The sequence below is a fragment of the Electrophorus electricus genome, chromosome 15 (assembly GCF_041902795.1).
Source record: "Electrophorus electricus isolate QZ-2024a chromosome 15, ASM4190279v1, whole genome shotgun sequence".
Taxonomy (NCBI): Eukaryota; Metazoa; Chordata; class Actinopteri; order Gymnotiformes; family Gymnotidae; genus Electrophorus; species Electrophorus electricus.
In genome coordinates, this window is record NC_137511.1 from 12,575,632 (window position 1) to 12,590,000 (window position 14,369).

The 14,369-nt window shown below is 44.4% G+C and overlaps 2 protein-coding genes across 12 annotated transcripts in view; one reads left to right on the forward strand and one right to left on the reverse strand.

Annotated features, from left to right (window-relative positions):
• Nucleotides 1-57: 57 nt before the first annotated feature.
• hdlbpb (high density lipoprotein binding protein b) lies at nt 58-13,759 on the forward strand. 10 transcript variants are annotated; one of them, XM_081697256.1, is made up of 29 exons: nt 81-547; nt 1,895-1,974; nt 2,576-2,792; nt 2,891-2,992; nt 3,355-3,503; nt 3,680-3,895; nt 4,004-4,210; nt 4,371-4,586; nt 4,696-4,902; nt 5,125-5,232; nt 5,352-5,456; nt 5,579-5,657; nt 5,866-6,005; nt 6,214-6,318; nt 6,617-6,745; nt 6,951-7,037; nt 7,294-7,425; nt 7,532-7,750; nt 8,294-8,515; nt 8,797-9,015; nt 9,179-9,317; nt 9,457-9,584; nt 9,703-9,807; nt 9,986-10,120; nt 10,348-10,491; nt 10,704-10,883; nt 11,040-11,156; nt 11,253-11,402; nt 11,723-13,759. In XM_081697256.1, exons 3-29 carry the CDS (start codon nt 2,771-2,773, stop codon nt 11,813-11,815), a joined length of 3,855 nt encoding a protein of 1,284 aa, XP_081553382.1. In that variant the 5' UTR covers nt 81-547; nt 1,895-1,974; nt 2,576-2,770; the 3' UTR covers nt 11,816-13,759. The 10 variants fall into 10 exon arrangements, 8 of the variants coding, with proteins under 8 accessions (XP_081553390.1, XP_081553389.1, XP_081553387.1 ...); XM_081697257.1 differs by having other exon boundaries at nt 82-547; nt 6,632-6,745; XM_081697259.1 differs by having other exon boundaries at nt 82-547; nt 2,576-2,766.
• Nucleotides 13,760-13,885: 126 nt separating this feature from the next.
• The window catches only part of neurl4 (neuralized E3 ubiquitin protein ligase 4), a 17,049-nt gene continuing 16,565 nt past the window's right edge, over nt 13,886-14,369 (reverse strand). For both annotated transcript variants that reach the window (XM_027020911.3, XM_027020910.3), the window contains exon 30: nt 13,886-14,369. This exon is cut by the window's right edge and continues 1,659 nt beyond it. The gene's annotated coding sequence lies outside the window, so the exon portion shown is untranslated.

A 14,369-nucleotide genomic window follows, 5' to 3' on the forward strand; every position in this document is an offset into this window, starting at 1 on the left:
TTTCCAACCTCGTAGACATTAGCTAGTTAAGTAGTCTGTTTCTATTCATATAATCATTTTATGTTTTATTTTATTAAAACCTTTAATAAAGAACCGTTCTTTGATGATGGGACAGGCTCCAGTCACTGGTTTCCTGGCCCGTGTAACCTGCCCTTGCAAGCATAATTCTGTCATGGTCGGAAAAAGCTCTCTAATTAATCATACAGAAACAGGAAGAACAGTGAGGTTATTACTTGCTTTATGTCTTTATGGTAAAGACTGCACACGAAACCTCATATCGTCCCTTGCCTGTTTTAGCTTGTCAAATAGCTATTCCTAAAATATGCCCCACCTTTCAGGTAGCTAAAAACGTAGTAAATATGAATCGGTGTTAAATTAGTCACAATCTAACCAGGGAGTCAGTTTTAAATGAATCAATTTCCAAATACGAATCTGCTCGATTCCTGTCAACTGATTTGGAGAATCGACTCGAAACGGATCTTCATCAGTGTTTACGCTGTCAGCTGTCATCGAAAACAACTGTTTCGCTCTTTTTTCGTCTGATAAGGTTGGCCAAGATTTTCTCCTTGATTCTTATCATTCTAATCATAACATTAAACTCGATATATTTTCAAAGTATTAAATTAGTTAGCCAATAATATAGATATAAATATATATATATATATATATATATATATACAATATATATATAATATATATATATAGGTCGCTAACGAGATGGCTAGTAATCCAGCCACCGTTAGCTAGCTATCTAAGGTAGTTCGCTAACTAGCTAGCTAGCGTTAGCCGTCTAAAGATGACTTTGGTACACTGCAACTTAACCTGGTTACCAGTTAAGGTGTTATTGTGTTTGTCAGAATTTATTTCTTGTTAAATTTCCAGCCCGGAGAATTACTGCTTTACTTTAGCGTTTCGGTGACTGCAGACGACATTTAGCTAGCTGGTTGTTTTTTGCTCATAACTTAGCTAGTCCACTGCCTTTTAAGATGTTAAGGCTGTCAAGTGAATAAATCTTATTCAGGGCTTGTCGTAGCTTGTCATTTTTAAGTTTTGGTGTTAACAGACAAACATGGGCCAACATAACATTTGTGCAAATATCTTACCTGGCCAAGCTGACTTGTTAGCTAGGCTAACTAACGCTATCTAGCTCAGTGCTTTTTGCGTGTTAAAGTAAATGATGTAAACACCTCGGTGTTGCAAAGGTTACTTTCCAGTTTGCGCCTTGACGTGATCTGAGGGATGATCTCACCCAGCCTGAAGTGCCATTTGGCGGGGGGAGCCTTGTGCCTGCGCTGCCCTCCATAATCAAGGATTATACCTAGTTGCACTGAATAACTGTCACTCGTTTGTCATTTTTATACAGAGCTATACAGCTACAGCCCTGCTGCTTCTTGTCACTGCTCAGTGTTTTGCCTGCTTTAACAAACCATATTTAAATCAGTAGCTCACAATTAAACCAAGTGTTTGACAGTAGCAGGGCTGACAATGACCGACAAAACTATTAAAAGACCTCTCCTAGTGGGAAGTGCTGCTCTGATCTTATCCTGCATACACAACCTTTGAGTGCAATTCCTGAGGTTTTCGCCAAGTCAAGCAGTTCTTCATTTGCTGCAGTTTTTTTTTAAACCCCACCATAGGTTGGATGCACACACACCAATTAGACATTTGTCCCCAAGTGTGTAAGGCAGAGGATATACATAGTATGGTGAGTGCTGGCTCCCATAAGACTGTGTCACCTCCTTGTTTCTTATCAGTCTCAAGGGGCTGCGCTGGTTGAGTTCGTTTTTTTTGTGTGTGTGTTTGAGTGAAAAGGTTTGCACTCAAACATCTGACACATCATCAGTGCTAAGCTGAAGCTCTCATTGCTCTGTTGATTACATCTACATCCTCACAGGACTGAAAACACAGACCAACACTGAAGATCTAACAGTAGTCCCTTTCAGGACGGACTCTCTGGTTTTCGACCCTTTGCAGGTTGGTGAATGACTTCATACTTTGTATTTATTTTCTTGCTCTCCCCTGTTTTGGCCTTAGATCTTTACATGTTGTAGGCTAGACATAATATTCAGATTGCAGTAAACAGAGTCCTCAACACATTGCAGTGTTAAAGAATAACAACCTTTTTATGAACAAGAAATCCCGGTGCAGCAGATATTGTACAGATGTGTGTTCATGGATATTAAATCTAAAATCATTGTCACACAAAACTGCCTGTAAACAAGAGTACATTAAACTACAATTTCAGAGGTTTTTTTTAGTTATACAGACATTTATTATAGATAGTATTCATGTCTCTTAAAAATAGTAGCAAATGAGATGAATTTATTCAATGTACAGTTGCGTTTGCTAGGTTAATTAGAAAAGCAGAGGCGTTTTATGTAGATTTTCATATGGAAGCCCTAATAATGTGAAAAAATATGTGTACTTTCCTTTATTACATGATGACTGAGGCATGGGCATTTTGAATTTGACCAAGGACAACATTATCCTCTGAACTATGTGCATGCAGTTGTTGTAAATTTCCACAGTAGCTCTTTGCTGTCAGTATAATTGGTGTGTTTGGTCTTGGATGGAGTGCTGATGTGCACCGAGCAGGGGCAGGTCTCTGGGAGATGCAAGTGTGTTCAGGGGCCCTGCTACTCTACAGAGACCAAAGACAATAGAGAGCAGTGTGCTGTTGTGTTGAGAGGCAACGCAAGCCTGAGAGGACTGTACTGCTGTCGATTGGTGCCAACACAGATGCACAGAAATCTCACAAAGAACTAAGTGAATGATTATACCATCGTACAGGAGTATGAGTCAGAAGTGTCATGCACATTATTTAACATCGAAGCTTAATGAACTCAACCTGTTGTTATACATCACTCTCTGTTCTCCTCTTCTCTCTCAGCGGTAAAGCAGATCAACTCTTGTAACATGAGCTCGGTGGCTGTGTTGACTCAGGAGAGTTTTGCTGAGCACCGAAGTGGACTAAAGGACACTGAGATCACAGGTGCGTTGACTCTAGTAACAATACTACAGCTCGATAAAATATGTTTCTTGACATTTCTTTTTTCTTATAATCAGATATTTGGTAAATGATGAAGTTAGTATTGGCACACAGACAAATGTTTTTGGCTCACAGACAAATGTTCTTTCTACTTTCTTAGCAGAGGAGAAATATTTGTCTACAAGTTGGCATTGTTTTTTAAAAGTAAATATGTAAGATGGAAGCAAGTGGTTTTCTTCTCCTCATATGAATATTAATATTAACCAGAAAACAAATTTAAATCAAAATTAAAATATAAACAAAAAATGTTGTTTACTATGTTTTTGTAAGTTAAGAGTTTGCGTGTCCATTCTCACTCCTGCCAGGTGGTATTCCTGAGGATGAGGCATACATTCCCACCTATCTGGAGGCCTTTCCCCCGCTGCCAGACAAAGGTGCTCAGGGAGAGAGATCAGGAGGTCCAGCAGGGGCCTGGTGCAAAATCCCACCCATCAAAGCCTCTGTCATCACACAGGTGCTGAACATACTTACTGCATCCTTCACTGCATATGACATGATTACAACACTAAACTGACCACTGGTGGAAGCATTCATCTGTTGTGTATTTTGTCCCTGTTGTTCTACCTTTTATTTGAACTTTCTTTCTTACCTCATTTGTCTCCTTACCCACCTACTTGTCCCCACCTGTAGGTGTTTCATGTTCCACTGGAGGAGCGGCGATATAAGGACAACAGTCAGTTTGGAGAAGGAGATGAGGCAAAGGTATGCCTAGACATCATGCAGAGGACTGGAGCTCACATTGAACTTTCCCTGGCTAAAGACCAAGGCCTTTCCATCATGGTGACAGGAAAACTTGACTCTGTCATGAAGGCACGGAAAGAGATTGTGGCTCGACTCCAAACTCAGGTGAGGTGATCTGTTGCCATTCTGTCTTATAATGCAGATTCGCTGCTCATGAGAGTCAGTTTCGAAAGTTTTGTCTGGATGTCTGAACGGGTGCCTTCCTGCGTGTAGGCCTCGTCCATGGTCGTCATTCCAAAGGAGCACCATCGTTTCGTGATTGGGAAGAACGGGGAAAAGCTGCAGGAGCTAGAACTGAAAACAGCCACCAAGATTACCATCCCCCGCCCTGACGACCCTAGCGCCAACATACGCATCACGGGCACCAAGGAGGGCATCGAGAAAGCTCGTCATGAGATCCTTCTCATCTCTGCTGAGCAGGTCCTCATCTAAACAGCATTCAAACTGGTGGAGAAGCTAATATGGACTGTACTAATACATACTGTAATATGTGTTTATATGTAATTTCTTTACCAATAGTTTATGCAGTAGAATAAGCCAAAAAAAGAAAAAAAACTCATGCACTTCTTCTCTTTTTCAGGACAAGCGTGCAGTTGAGCGTTTGTCTTTAGAGAAAGCCTTTCACCCATTCATCGCCGGCGCGTACAACCGCCTCGTGCAGGAGCTGAGCCAGGAGACAGGTGCCCGAATCAGCATCCCACCCCCCAGTCTCCCCAAAGACGAGATTGTCATCACCGGGGAGAAGGAGGCGGTTGCCATGGCCATTGCACGCATCCGTGCCATCTATGAGGAGAAGGTGGGTTCGTCCAGATGGGTTGTCGAGAACTGTGGAAGTGCAAGCAGAAATGCTTCCAGTTTGAAACACTTGTGCAGCTTGTGTCATTTCTTGCCCTTCCCACCAACAGAAGCGAAAAACGACCACCATCTCGGTGGAGGTGAAGAAGTCACAACACAAGTACATAGTGGGGCCGAAGGGTAACACCCTTCAGGAGATCATGGAGGGCACAGGAGTGTCTGTGGAGATGCCGCCACTGGACTCTGGTTCTGAGACCATCATTCTGAGAGGGGAGCCAGACAAACTGGGCCCAGCCCTGACCCAGGTCTATGCTAAGGTGAGAAGGACAAGGAAGGATGATAGATGGAAAGACTGGGTTTTGGCATGTACTTTAGGTAAATGGTGTTATTTGCTGATCAAGCACGTCAAGTTTACTGAGTTAACAAGTGTGTGCAAGCATACGTGAATATGTGTGTGCATGTTTGTGTTTGTCCTTGTGTGCACTGGTGGGTGTATGCATATGTGTGTGTGTGTGTGTGTGTGTGCGCGCGCTCTGAAGGCTAAGAGTGTGATGGTGGTCGAGGTGACTGCACCAGCCTGGCTCCATCGATTCATCATTGGAAAAAAAGGGCAAAACATCAGTCGCATCACACAGCTACTCCCGCGGGTGAGGCGATAGTCCGAGCACCCCACGTGCCTGTGAGCTACTTATCTTCGTACTCCACTGCCAAGGCAAAACGCACGCAATAAAGGGTCACTCTTCTTCGGGATGTTCCCACTGGGCAGGTGCATATTGAGTTTACAGACGGAGAAGAGCGGATCAGTCTGGAAGGCCCCACGGAGGAGGTTGAAGAAGCTCAGGCCCAAATACAGGGGATCATTAAAGACTTGGTCAGGAAAGGAAATGTGTTTTTGTTAGTACAAAGTCACCTGACATGTTTTGGTTAACAATACTGAATTTTGTTTGTTTCATTTTGACTTTTTGTTTGTTTGTTGGTTTCGATTCTGCACAGATGGAAAGGATGGACTACACTGAGATTAATATCGACCAGCGTTTTCACAGGCACCTCATTGGCAAGAACGGGGCTAACAGTGAGTATATTCTCAAAAAGAAGTTCAGTTTTTTTGACTGCATTCCCCAGGGTGGGCCAGCCAACTTGTTCATTTCATCAAGAAACGTCATTTAAAAATCTACTGGTAAAAACCACTGCCTGTCTGTACCTGTATGTTCCTTTAAGAAAGGCAGGCAAGAGTAGAAAAGTGCTTATGACAAATGGGTGCTGTGTGTTGCATCTGATAGTAAACCGGATCAAGGAGCAGTACAGGGTGTCAATTCGGATTCCTCAGGACTCGGAGCGGTGCGGGCTGGTCCGCATTGAGGGCGACCCCGAGGGCGTGCAGCTGGCTCGCAGGGAGCTGGTGGATCTAGCCCAGCGGATGGTGAGACACAGAGGTGGCTTGAGGGCTGCGTGTCAGCCTAAGAGCACAGGGGTCAAACTCTAGTCCAGGGAACATCCAAAACTAACCTGCTGTGGTCTGTCTGATCATCCTTTTATGCTGTTTGGGATGTTGCTCTGGTAGAATAGGCATACTGTATTTGGAATGAATTCTTTGCTTTGTGGTATGTGTGGCCTGTGTTTCTGCTCAGGAAAACGAGCGTACCAAAGACCTGATCATAGAGCAGAGGTTTCACCGTACCATCATTGGCCAAAAGGGTGAAAAGATCAAAGAAGTGCGAGACAAGTTTCCCGAGGTACAATGATCAATGTGTCTTATTATTTATCAGTCTCTATATCCTATTGTAGCTTAGGGCATGTGAGATCATGTTCCTGAAAACTGTATAAGATATTTAATGAAACACAGTAGCTGGTAGCTACTGTGTTTCAAGAATTTAGGGTCTGGTTTCCTGGAGGTGTAATTGCACAAAGCTCAAATTCATCTAGTAACACCATGACCAAGCTCCCTGAGAAAAACTATTATGCTATGCTTTTGTCAAACGCCAAGATGAAAATGGCTGTGCTGCATGATGTTTCCTGGGTATTTTAATCCAGTCGAGTCTTGTACAGGTTATTATCAACTTTCCAGACCAGTCTCAGAAGAGTGACATTGTTCAGCTCCGTGGGCCTAAGAATGAGGTGGAGAAATGTGCTAAGTTCCTGCAGAAACTCCTCATGGAGCTGGTAGGAGTCTTTTTCTTCAGCTGGCAGTTATGTATGCTGGACAGTATACAGTCCATTTATCACAAACGTGCTATGCATTCGGTAGAAGTTGCCTTTACGTAGCCTATAAGTTTGGTCACTGGACACTTTGTATTGTCCAACCACACTGACTGAAAAGGTGTCAAAGGATGACTTCATTAGTGTCTTGCTGTTTTATTTTTATCAGGTTGAAAGCAGCTACTCAATATCTGTGCCCATCTTTAAACAGTTCCACAAAAATATAATTGGCAAAGGAGGTGCTAACATTAAAAAGGTGAGGAAAACATTTTGCACCTCTCACTGTGTGTGTGCAGTACTATAAAAAAGATGTAAATGACACGGTGACGCATAATATTGTTATTAATAATAACAATATTATTAATAATATTATGATCAGTAGTAGTAGTCCCATCTGCTTACCATCATATGCAGCTGAACATTCATTATTATGAATGATATCTGCTTTTCTGACCTTTTTTTTTTTTTTTTGCGAGTGGGAGGAATGCAGTGATGGTCTGTGATTATTGTAGATTCGTGAAGAGACCCACACGAAGATCGACCTCCCCACGGAGAACAGTGACTCAGAAATGATCGTCATCACCGGCAAGAAGAGCAGCTGTGAGGTGGCCCGCGACCGGATCCTCTCCATTCAGAGAGACTTGGTGAGGAGCAACAGCACAGGAGGGGGAATCCGTTTGCAACGGGGAATCGTCTCTCCATGCTTTTTTGTTTTGTCTGTAAGCCCTTTCTCCATCTTCTCTCCTCCAGGCAAAGCTAACGGAAGCGGAGGTGACCATCCCGGCTAAGCTGCATAACTCTCTGATCGGCTGGAAGGGCTGTCTCGTGCGCTCGGTGATGGAGGAGTGCGGAGGCGTGCACATCCACTTCCCCGCCGAGGGCTCCGGGGTGGACAGGGTCATCATCCGCGGTCCTGCCGCTGAGGTGGAGAGAGCCAGGAGACAGCTGCTGCAGCTGGCTGAGGAGAAGGTGAGGAGGAGGAGGAGGAGAGAGGAGCAGGAGGAGCAGGAGGAGGACATGCAAGAGACATGCAACGCAAAACAAATACACAAACCAAGAAAAAGACTGTACAATAGGTGCCACATGGGTTTGGAATGATATTCAGATGTTTTAGAATAAATCTTTAAAATGTTTCTATATAAAGAAATGAGATGCTGAAGAATCTGAAGTACTACAAGTGCAATATGGATAACCATTTTTTTGTGAGAGAGAGAGAGGGGGGGGGGGGTAGCATTTAGTCTGTGGTTGCCACACCAACAAGTGGAAGCAGTAAATGACTCCTCTTAAGACGCTCTGTGTTGTTCTCAAGTTGCAGTAGTATTTTCCTGCTGGTATCAGGGAGTCCAGGCTGTGGTTAGTGTGGCAGTCTTGGGTTAATTCTCTTTGCCTTATTCCTTGTCTCACCCGTCCAGTTTCAAAGTCAAGTTTGATTGTACAAGTGGAATGGATTTATTAGTCCATGCACAGATAACATGTTTCCGTAATGTTTCTGTCTGTCATTTTGTCCTCCAGCAAGTCAACAGATTCTCAGTGATGCTGCAAGCCAAACCAGAGTACCACAAGTTCCTGATCGGCCGGGGAGGGGCCAACATCCGGAGGGTGCGTGACCGCACTGGGGCGCGCGTCATCTTTCCGTCAGCTGAGGAGCCTGACCAGGAGCGCATCACCATCGTGGGGCGGGAGGAGGCCGTGCGGCAGGCCCAGAGAGAGCTGGAGGCGCTCATCAAAAACCTGGTACTGCTGTGGTCCCTGCTCCGCTCAGGGGGGAATCAGAGTTGACATTTAGCATCTGCACAGACACATGCCCTCTGTCTGTCTTTACCTCATAATACTCTCCACTTCAGATGAGGGTGTAACCTTTAGCCATTACTTACAGCCTTAGTGTTTGTCTGAATGCATTCACTGCCTTGTTTTTTAATTTTACTTTCATTGTGCTTTAACTTAAATGCTTTGAGCAGATGAAAAGGCACCATGTGTATTCTTGCCTCTCTTTCTATTCTTCTCTGTGTCCTTAGGAGGACGTGATTGAGGACAGCATGGTTGTGGACCCGCGACACCATCGCCATTTCGTTTGCCGGCGAGGGCAGGTCCTGAGGGAGCTGGCGGAGGAGTTTGGTGGCGTGATGGTCAGCTTCCCACGCACAGGCACACACAGCAACTGCATCGCACTCAAAGGGGCCAGAGAGTGTGTGGACGCAGCCAAGAGACGCATTCAGGAGATCATCCAGGATCTGGTGAGCATCGCCTCAACCAGGGCCACATAACACCTCCCCTTTCATTTCCACTATCTTAGTTGTTTACTCCTGTCACTTCCATTTTCTTGGTTGTTTGTTTTTGTCGTTTCCACTGTCTGCTCAGCGTGATGGCTTTGGTTTGTGTGTGTTTGTTTGTGAGCAGGAGTCTCAGGTGAGTGTGGAGGTGGTGGTTCCACAGCGTTACCACAGGACCGTGATGGGACCTAAAGGCTGCAGGATCCAGCAGATCACCCGAGAGCACGATGTCCAGGTCAAGTTCCCTGAGAGAGATGAGTCCTCAGGTGCACCTCTGAACACTTCCACGTCCTCACTTAGCACCGCAGGACCCGCTGGGCCTGCCTGCGTAACCCTCTCGGATATTGTCTCTGTGTTTGTGGGGTTGTAAGAAATGTGCTTTTCCTGTGTGTGTGTGTCACCCAGCTCAGGAAGCATGTCCTGTAGAGAACGGCGGCACCAGCCCTGAGACGGATTCGGCACCTCGCAGGTGTGACGTCATCACTGTGACGGGGCAGCTGGAGAAGTGTGAGCTGGCACGAGTGGCCCTGCTGGTATGGACCCCGCCGTCCTGAACTCAGTGTTGCCTCTGCATCCCAAACACAAGCCCATTCCCTTCACTACACTCACCACGCTGTCAGTCATTCACCTGCCCTGGTCCTGTCTCTCCAGGCGCTGGTCCCTGTGACGGTTGATGTCGTCGCGCCCTACGACCTGCACCGCTACATCATCGGCCAGAAGGGAAGCGGTATAAGGAAGATGATGGAGGACTATGAGGTAAGCAGAAATGGAACAGACCTTTTATTACAGGTGAAAATTCATGGGAAATGGGTATATGTACTGTATCTCGTTTTTGTGTTGTCTTGTGTTGTTTGTGTTCAGAGTTTGTCACAGTGACTGTTGTGTGTGGCTGAACCCTGCAGAGTATGATACCACTCACACTGACGTTGTGCAGGTGAATATCTGGGTTCCCCAGCCGGAGAAGCAGTTAGACGTGATTAAAGTCACAGGGCAGGAAGCCAGTGTGGAGAGAGCCAGACAGGCCCTGCTGGACCGAGTTAAAGAGCTGCAGGCCGAGCAAGAGGACCGGGTACCCAGGCCACACCCCCCCTCTCCACTGCTCACTACTGAAGCGCAGCATGAGTAATATATAACACACCCAACACTGGGTTAATACCAAGCCCCTGCAGAACAACGTACCACGTCAGTACACACATTCTAAAGCACTAGCACACGACGGAACTCCTTCGCCCCGGCCTAACACAGCATGAAGCGTTCTACGTATGGAACGTGTCTGACTATCTGATGCACTTGCAGGCCTTACGGAGTTACAAGGTTACTCTTTCGATTGACCCCAAGTATCACCCTAAAATCATCGGCCGCAAAGGAGCCGTCATCTCGCAGATTCGCAAAGACCACGATGTCAGCGTGCAGTTCCCTGACAAAAGCGACGAGCAGCAGGTGTGTGTTGTCTCTATATGTATGTGGCTATGAAGGAAGTTTGGATGGAGGGTATGGTTCTGAGTGGAAGTCTGGGTGAAGTCAGCGAGTACTGTAACAGCCGTTACACCAGCCTTTAAGCCTTTGATTTGAAATATCCTTTCCTTCTCTACCTTTCTGTCTGTGATATATCTCCCTTTCCTCTCTCTCTCTGCCTACCTGGATGTGAGCAGGATATGATCGTGATCTGGGGCTATGAGCGGAATGTGGAAGACGCTAGAGTAGCTATTGAGCAGATGGTCGCAGCGCTGCAGGAGATGGTGAGCGAGGACGTCTGGCTGGATCATCGGGTCCACGCTCGCATCATCGGTGCTCGCGGTAAAGCTGTCCGCAAGCTCATGGAGGAGTTCAATGTGAGTGGCAGCTTTACACCAAACTGCCGTGTGGACTGATGTTACCCTACCGTGCATTCCTTTTACAGTGCCACAGTGTTGGTGTCCAGAACTGGGAGAGCACCACGCAGGCGAGGCAAACTGCAATGTCTACTAGTGTCGCTTGTCTTTTTGCAGGTTGATATAAGGTTTCCGCAACCAGGTTCAGAAGACCCAGACAAAGTGACAGTTACAGGCCTCCCGGAGAATGTTGATAAAGCCATTCACCATCTTCTCAACCTGGAGGAGGAATATGTGAGTGTATGGATTAGCAAGTTCACCATTATAACATTTTATAATGTTACCATATTTTTGTTTCTGTGGTGTTCTCGCCATCTCTGACATGCACAGATGTTGAGTGTGACTGAAACGGAAACACTGGCCGCCTATATGAAGCCTCCGTCCCGTACCGCGGGGCTCAGGGGAGGGGACGATGAGAGCAAAGGCCCAACTAAAGGCTTCGTTGTGCGGGATGCCCCCTGGAACGTCCCAGGAAGCAAGGTAGGCTCCAGTTCATACAAGCTGCAATCAACCCATTTATGGGGATGTGACTGTTTCTCTCGCTCTACACTAGTGGAATTGTTTGAGTTAGTATTGATTTCATCATAACACTTTGTCTCTGTGTGGGCCCCTGACATGAGCAATGTATTTAGTGTGAGTGTATGTGTGTGCAGGCCCTTGCCATGAGCAGTGTATTTAGTGTGAGTGTGTGCAGGCCCTTGACCTGAGCAGTGTATTTAGTGTGTGTGTGTGTGTGTGTGTGTGTGTGTGTAGGCCCCTAATATAAACAGTGTATTTAGTGTGTGTGTGTGTGTGTGCAGGCCCCTGACATGAGCAGCCCTGAGGATTTCCCCACATTTGGATCAGGAGTAGCACCAAAACAGACATCTGCCTGGGGCCCTAAAAAGATCTGAAAGAGAAGGAAGTCCTCTCCCTGTTTGGAGTGTCTGACCAGTTTAGAAATCTCACTCTCTCTCTTTTCCTTCTTATCCTTGTTTTTAGAAATTAGAAGTTCTTCACCACTTCCTCTTTCTCTGGCCCTTTCAGGACATGTAGCATTCTCCTCTGCGTGCTCTTGTGCCATTTTATGCTCTGTAGACACCTGGGGCAGATTGGACTGATGTGAACTCAGCTATGCTGCACTCCTGTGCACCTTCGTCTTTCTCTGGTCTAATTAAAATGAAATCTGCAGTCAGACAGTTTAAAAGGATCAGTATCACTATCCACCAGCCTGTTTCTCAGTAGTCAGTTTTAATGCAGTGCAAGTCTTATTTTCAACAGAAAGGTAACAGAATTTGCCTATGTTTTTATTCCTAAGATAATTGTAAAGGGGTATTAGTGTTTTTACATTTTACATAGTTATCTACTGTTTCTAAACTCAAACATACATTTGACTGCTCTGCGAGTTACTCCAAATTCTTTTGGAATAGGTGGTTTACAATTTGTATAAGTTCTACCAAAACCCTAAAAAATATTTGTAAATGCTTTTGGTTTATGAGTAGTAAACAACTGAGTAATATAGAACAGAAAAGACTTCCACCAAAATGGTACAGTTTTTTAAATAAGTTCACTGTGCAAGATTTTTTTTAAACTGTCCTTGAAGGTTTTTACTAAATTTTACTGAAGTCTGAGCCAGTCAAGCACATTCTAAAAGCTCCCAAAGGGCTTTCTTTTAGCCATCATTCCTTATGCTAAAGGAATGGATGCATGGATTTTGTAGTCCTTTTAACCAGAAACAAAGTAGCGCTCCACATATTTTTGGAGATACCTGTGAAGTATATTTATCACCTGGAGATATTGTCTTTTTTATACATTTCATAGTTATTTGCGTATTTATTTGCAAATGTATGTAAATATAATATTTATTTTTATTTTTCTCTGATTCTGTGAAATCAAATTAGTGAAGCCTTAGGCACAGTGCTGGTTTCTAATGATGACGAGAGCGAGGGGGCTATTGCTTCACAGCACCATAAAACATGTCTTCTTAAACTGTTCTTAATTGACTTAAATGACAATATTTGTGTTTGCTTTCTAATTGTTAACAGAGGTTTAGTTGGCGATTCCCTACTTTGTCCATTCCACTGCCGTGTTTCAATTGTCCGTGCTCACCTTTTCACCGCAGAAACAAGGGAATGCTGCTAATTGAAGGCACCGTGCTGTAGTGACTTTTTCTAATGTGCAAATAAAACAGTTGTTCCAAGCTCTTCACGCAAGGCATGTTGGATTTTCGTACCACACGCCTGTCCCTACAGTTTCCTGGCTGTTTCCTGAAACTCTGCCATGCGTGATAGAAGGGGAGGAGACATGCTCCAGTTACAATATTCTGCTTTGCCTTAGCTATGATTTTAACAAGACGTACCTCTGGTTTCTACTCTACTTTGAGGGCTAGTTTTTTTTTTCTTTCCTTGGACTGAGACCATTCAAAAACAAAAACAAAAAAAGCAAAAGCATTAAACAGTCTTTAGAGCCTGTCATGAATTAACATTCAGTTAAACTGCACCATTAACAGCACCATAGGTCAAGTCATATAAAACACAATCCAGCAAGACACCGTTTTTTGTTTTAAAGGAATGAAGTTGTGGAAGTTATTGTATAGAAAGGCCCAATTCCCTGTTGGATGTCTACTGTTGGCACTTTCCTGTCACATCTTTAACACACTCTTATAGTGGACATTTAATCTTCTGTATAACGTGTGAATTTGCTGTGCATTTGTGCAGTGTTAGTAACACTGTTGGCCTTAAGCAGTACACATTATAGGATATTTTGGACATTTGATTAAGTTAATATGCAACACTGCAATAACTTGTCAGTGACTGAGGATTTTCTTATTCTAAATAAAAGTAAGTGACAATGAAAAATGGTCCTCCTTTTCCTTTGTCACTGCAAGACTGATATTTTCCAATTGTCTTTACAGTTCGGGGGGGCGGGGAGACAAACTAAATATGTGAAAAGAGGGATATCAAGTTCAAACTGCCATAAACTAGAGAAACATATCGTGCTCAAATGTCCATGCACCCAAGAGGACAGGGGAAAAGATGGACAACACTGGACAACAGGCCATAGATTTCATATTGTGCATAACTGTGGTGGGGGGGGGGGGGGGGGTTGGGGGGGGGAATTTTATTTATTTTTTTTAATCAGGAAGATAGTGTTATGTAACAGCCTGTGCAACAAAGAAAGAAAAATTATTTTTTAACAAATAATACAAATTTATGACTAGATGGGGGAAAAACAAGCAGCAATGGGCCAACATGAACCCTGTGTGTTCACATTTTGATTTCCATAGCAAGCACTCATCCAGATATGGCCCTTGGCAACACAGTGGGAAAACACACACTTAGGTACTTCACCTTGGCAAATAAATAGAAATCCCAATTTGCCTTTAGAGACAAACAACTCTCATTTCAGTTCTTAAAAACAATCAAAAGGCTGTTTATGGGAAGTCACCAGTCTATGCAATCCTAAAAA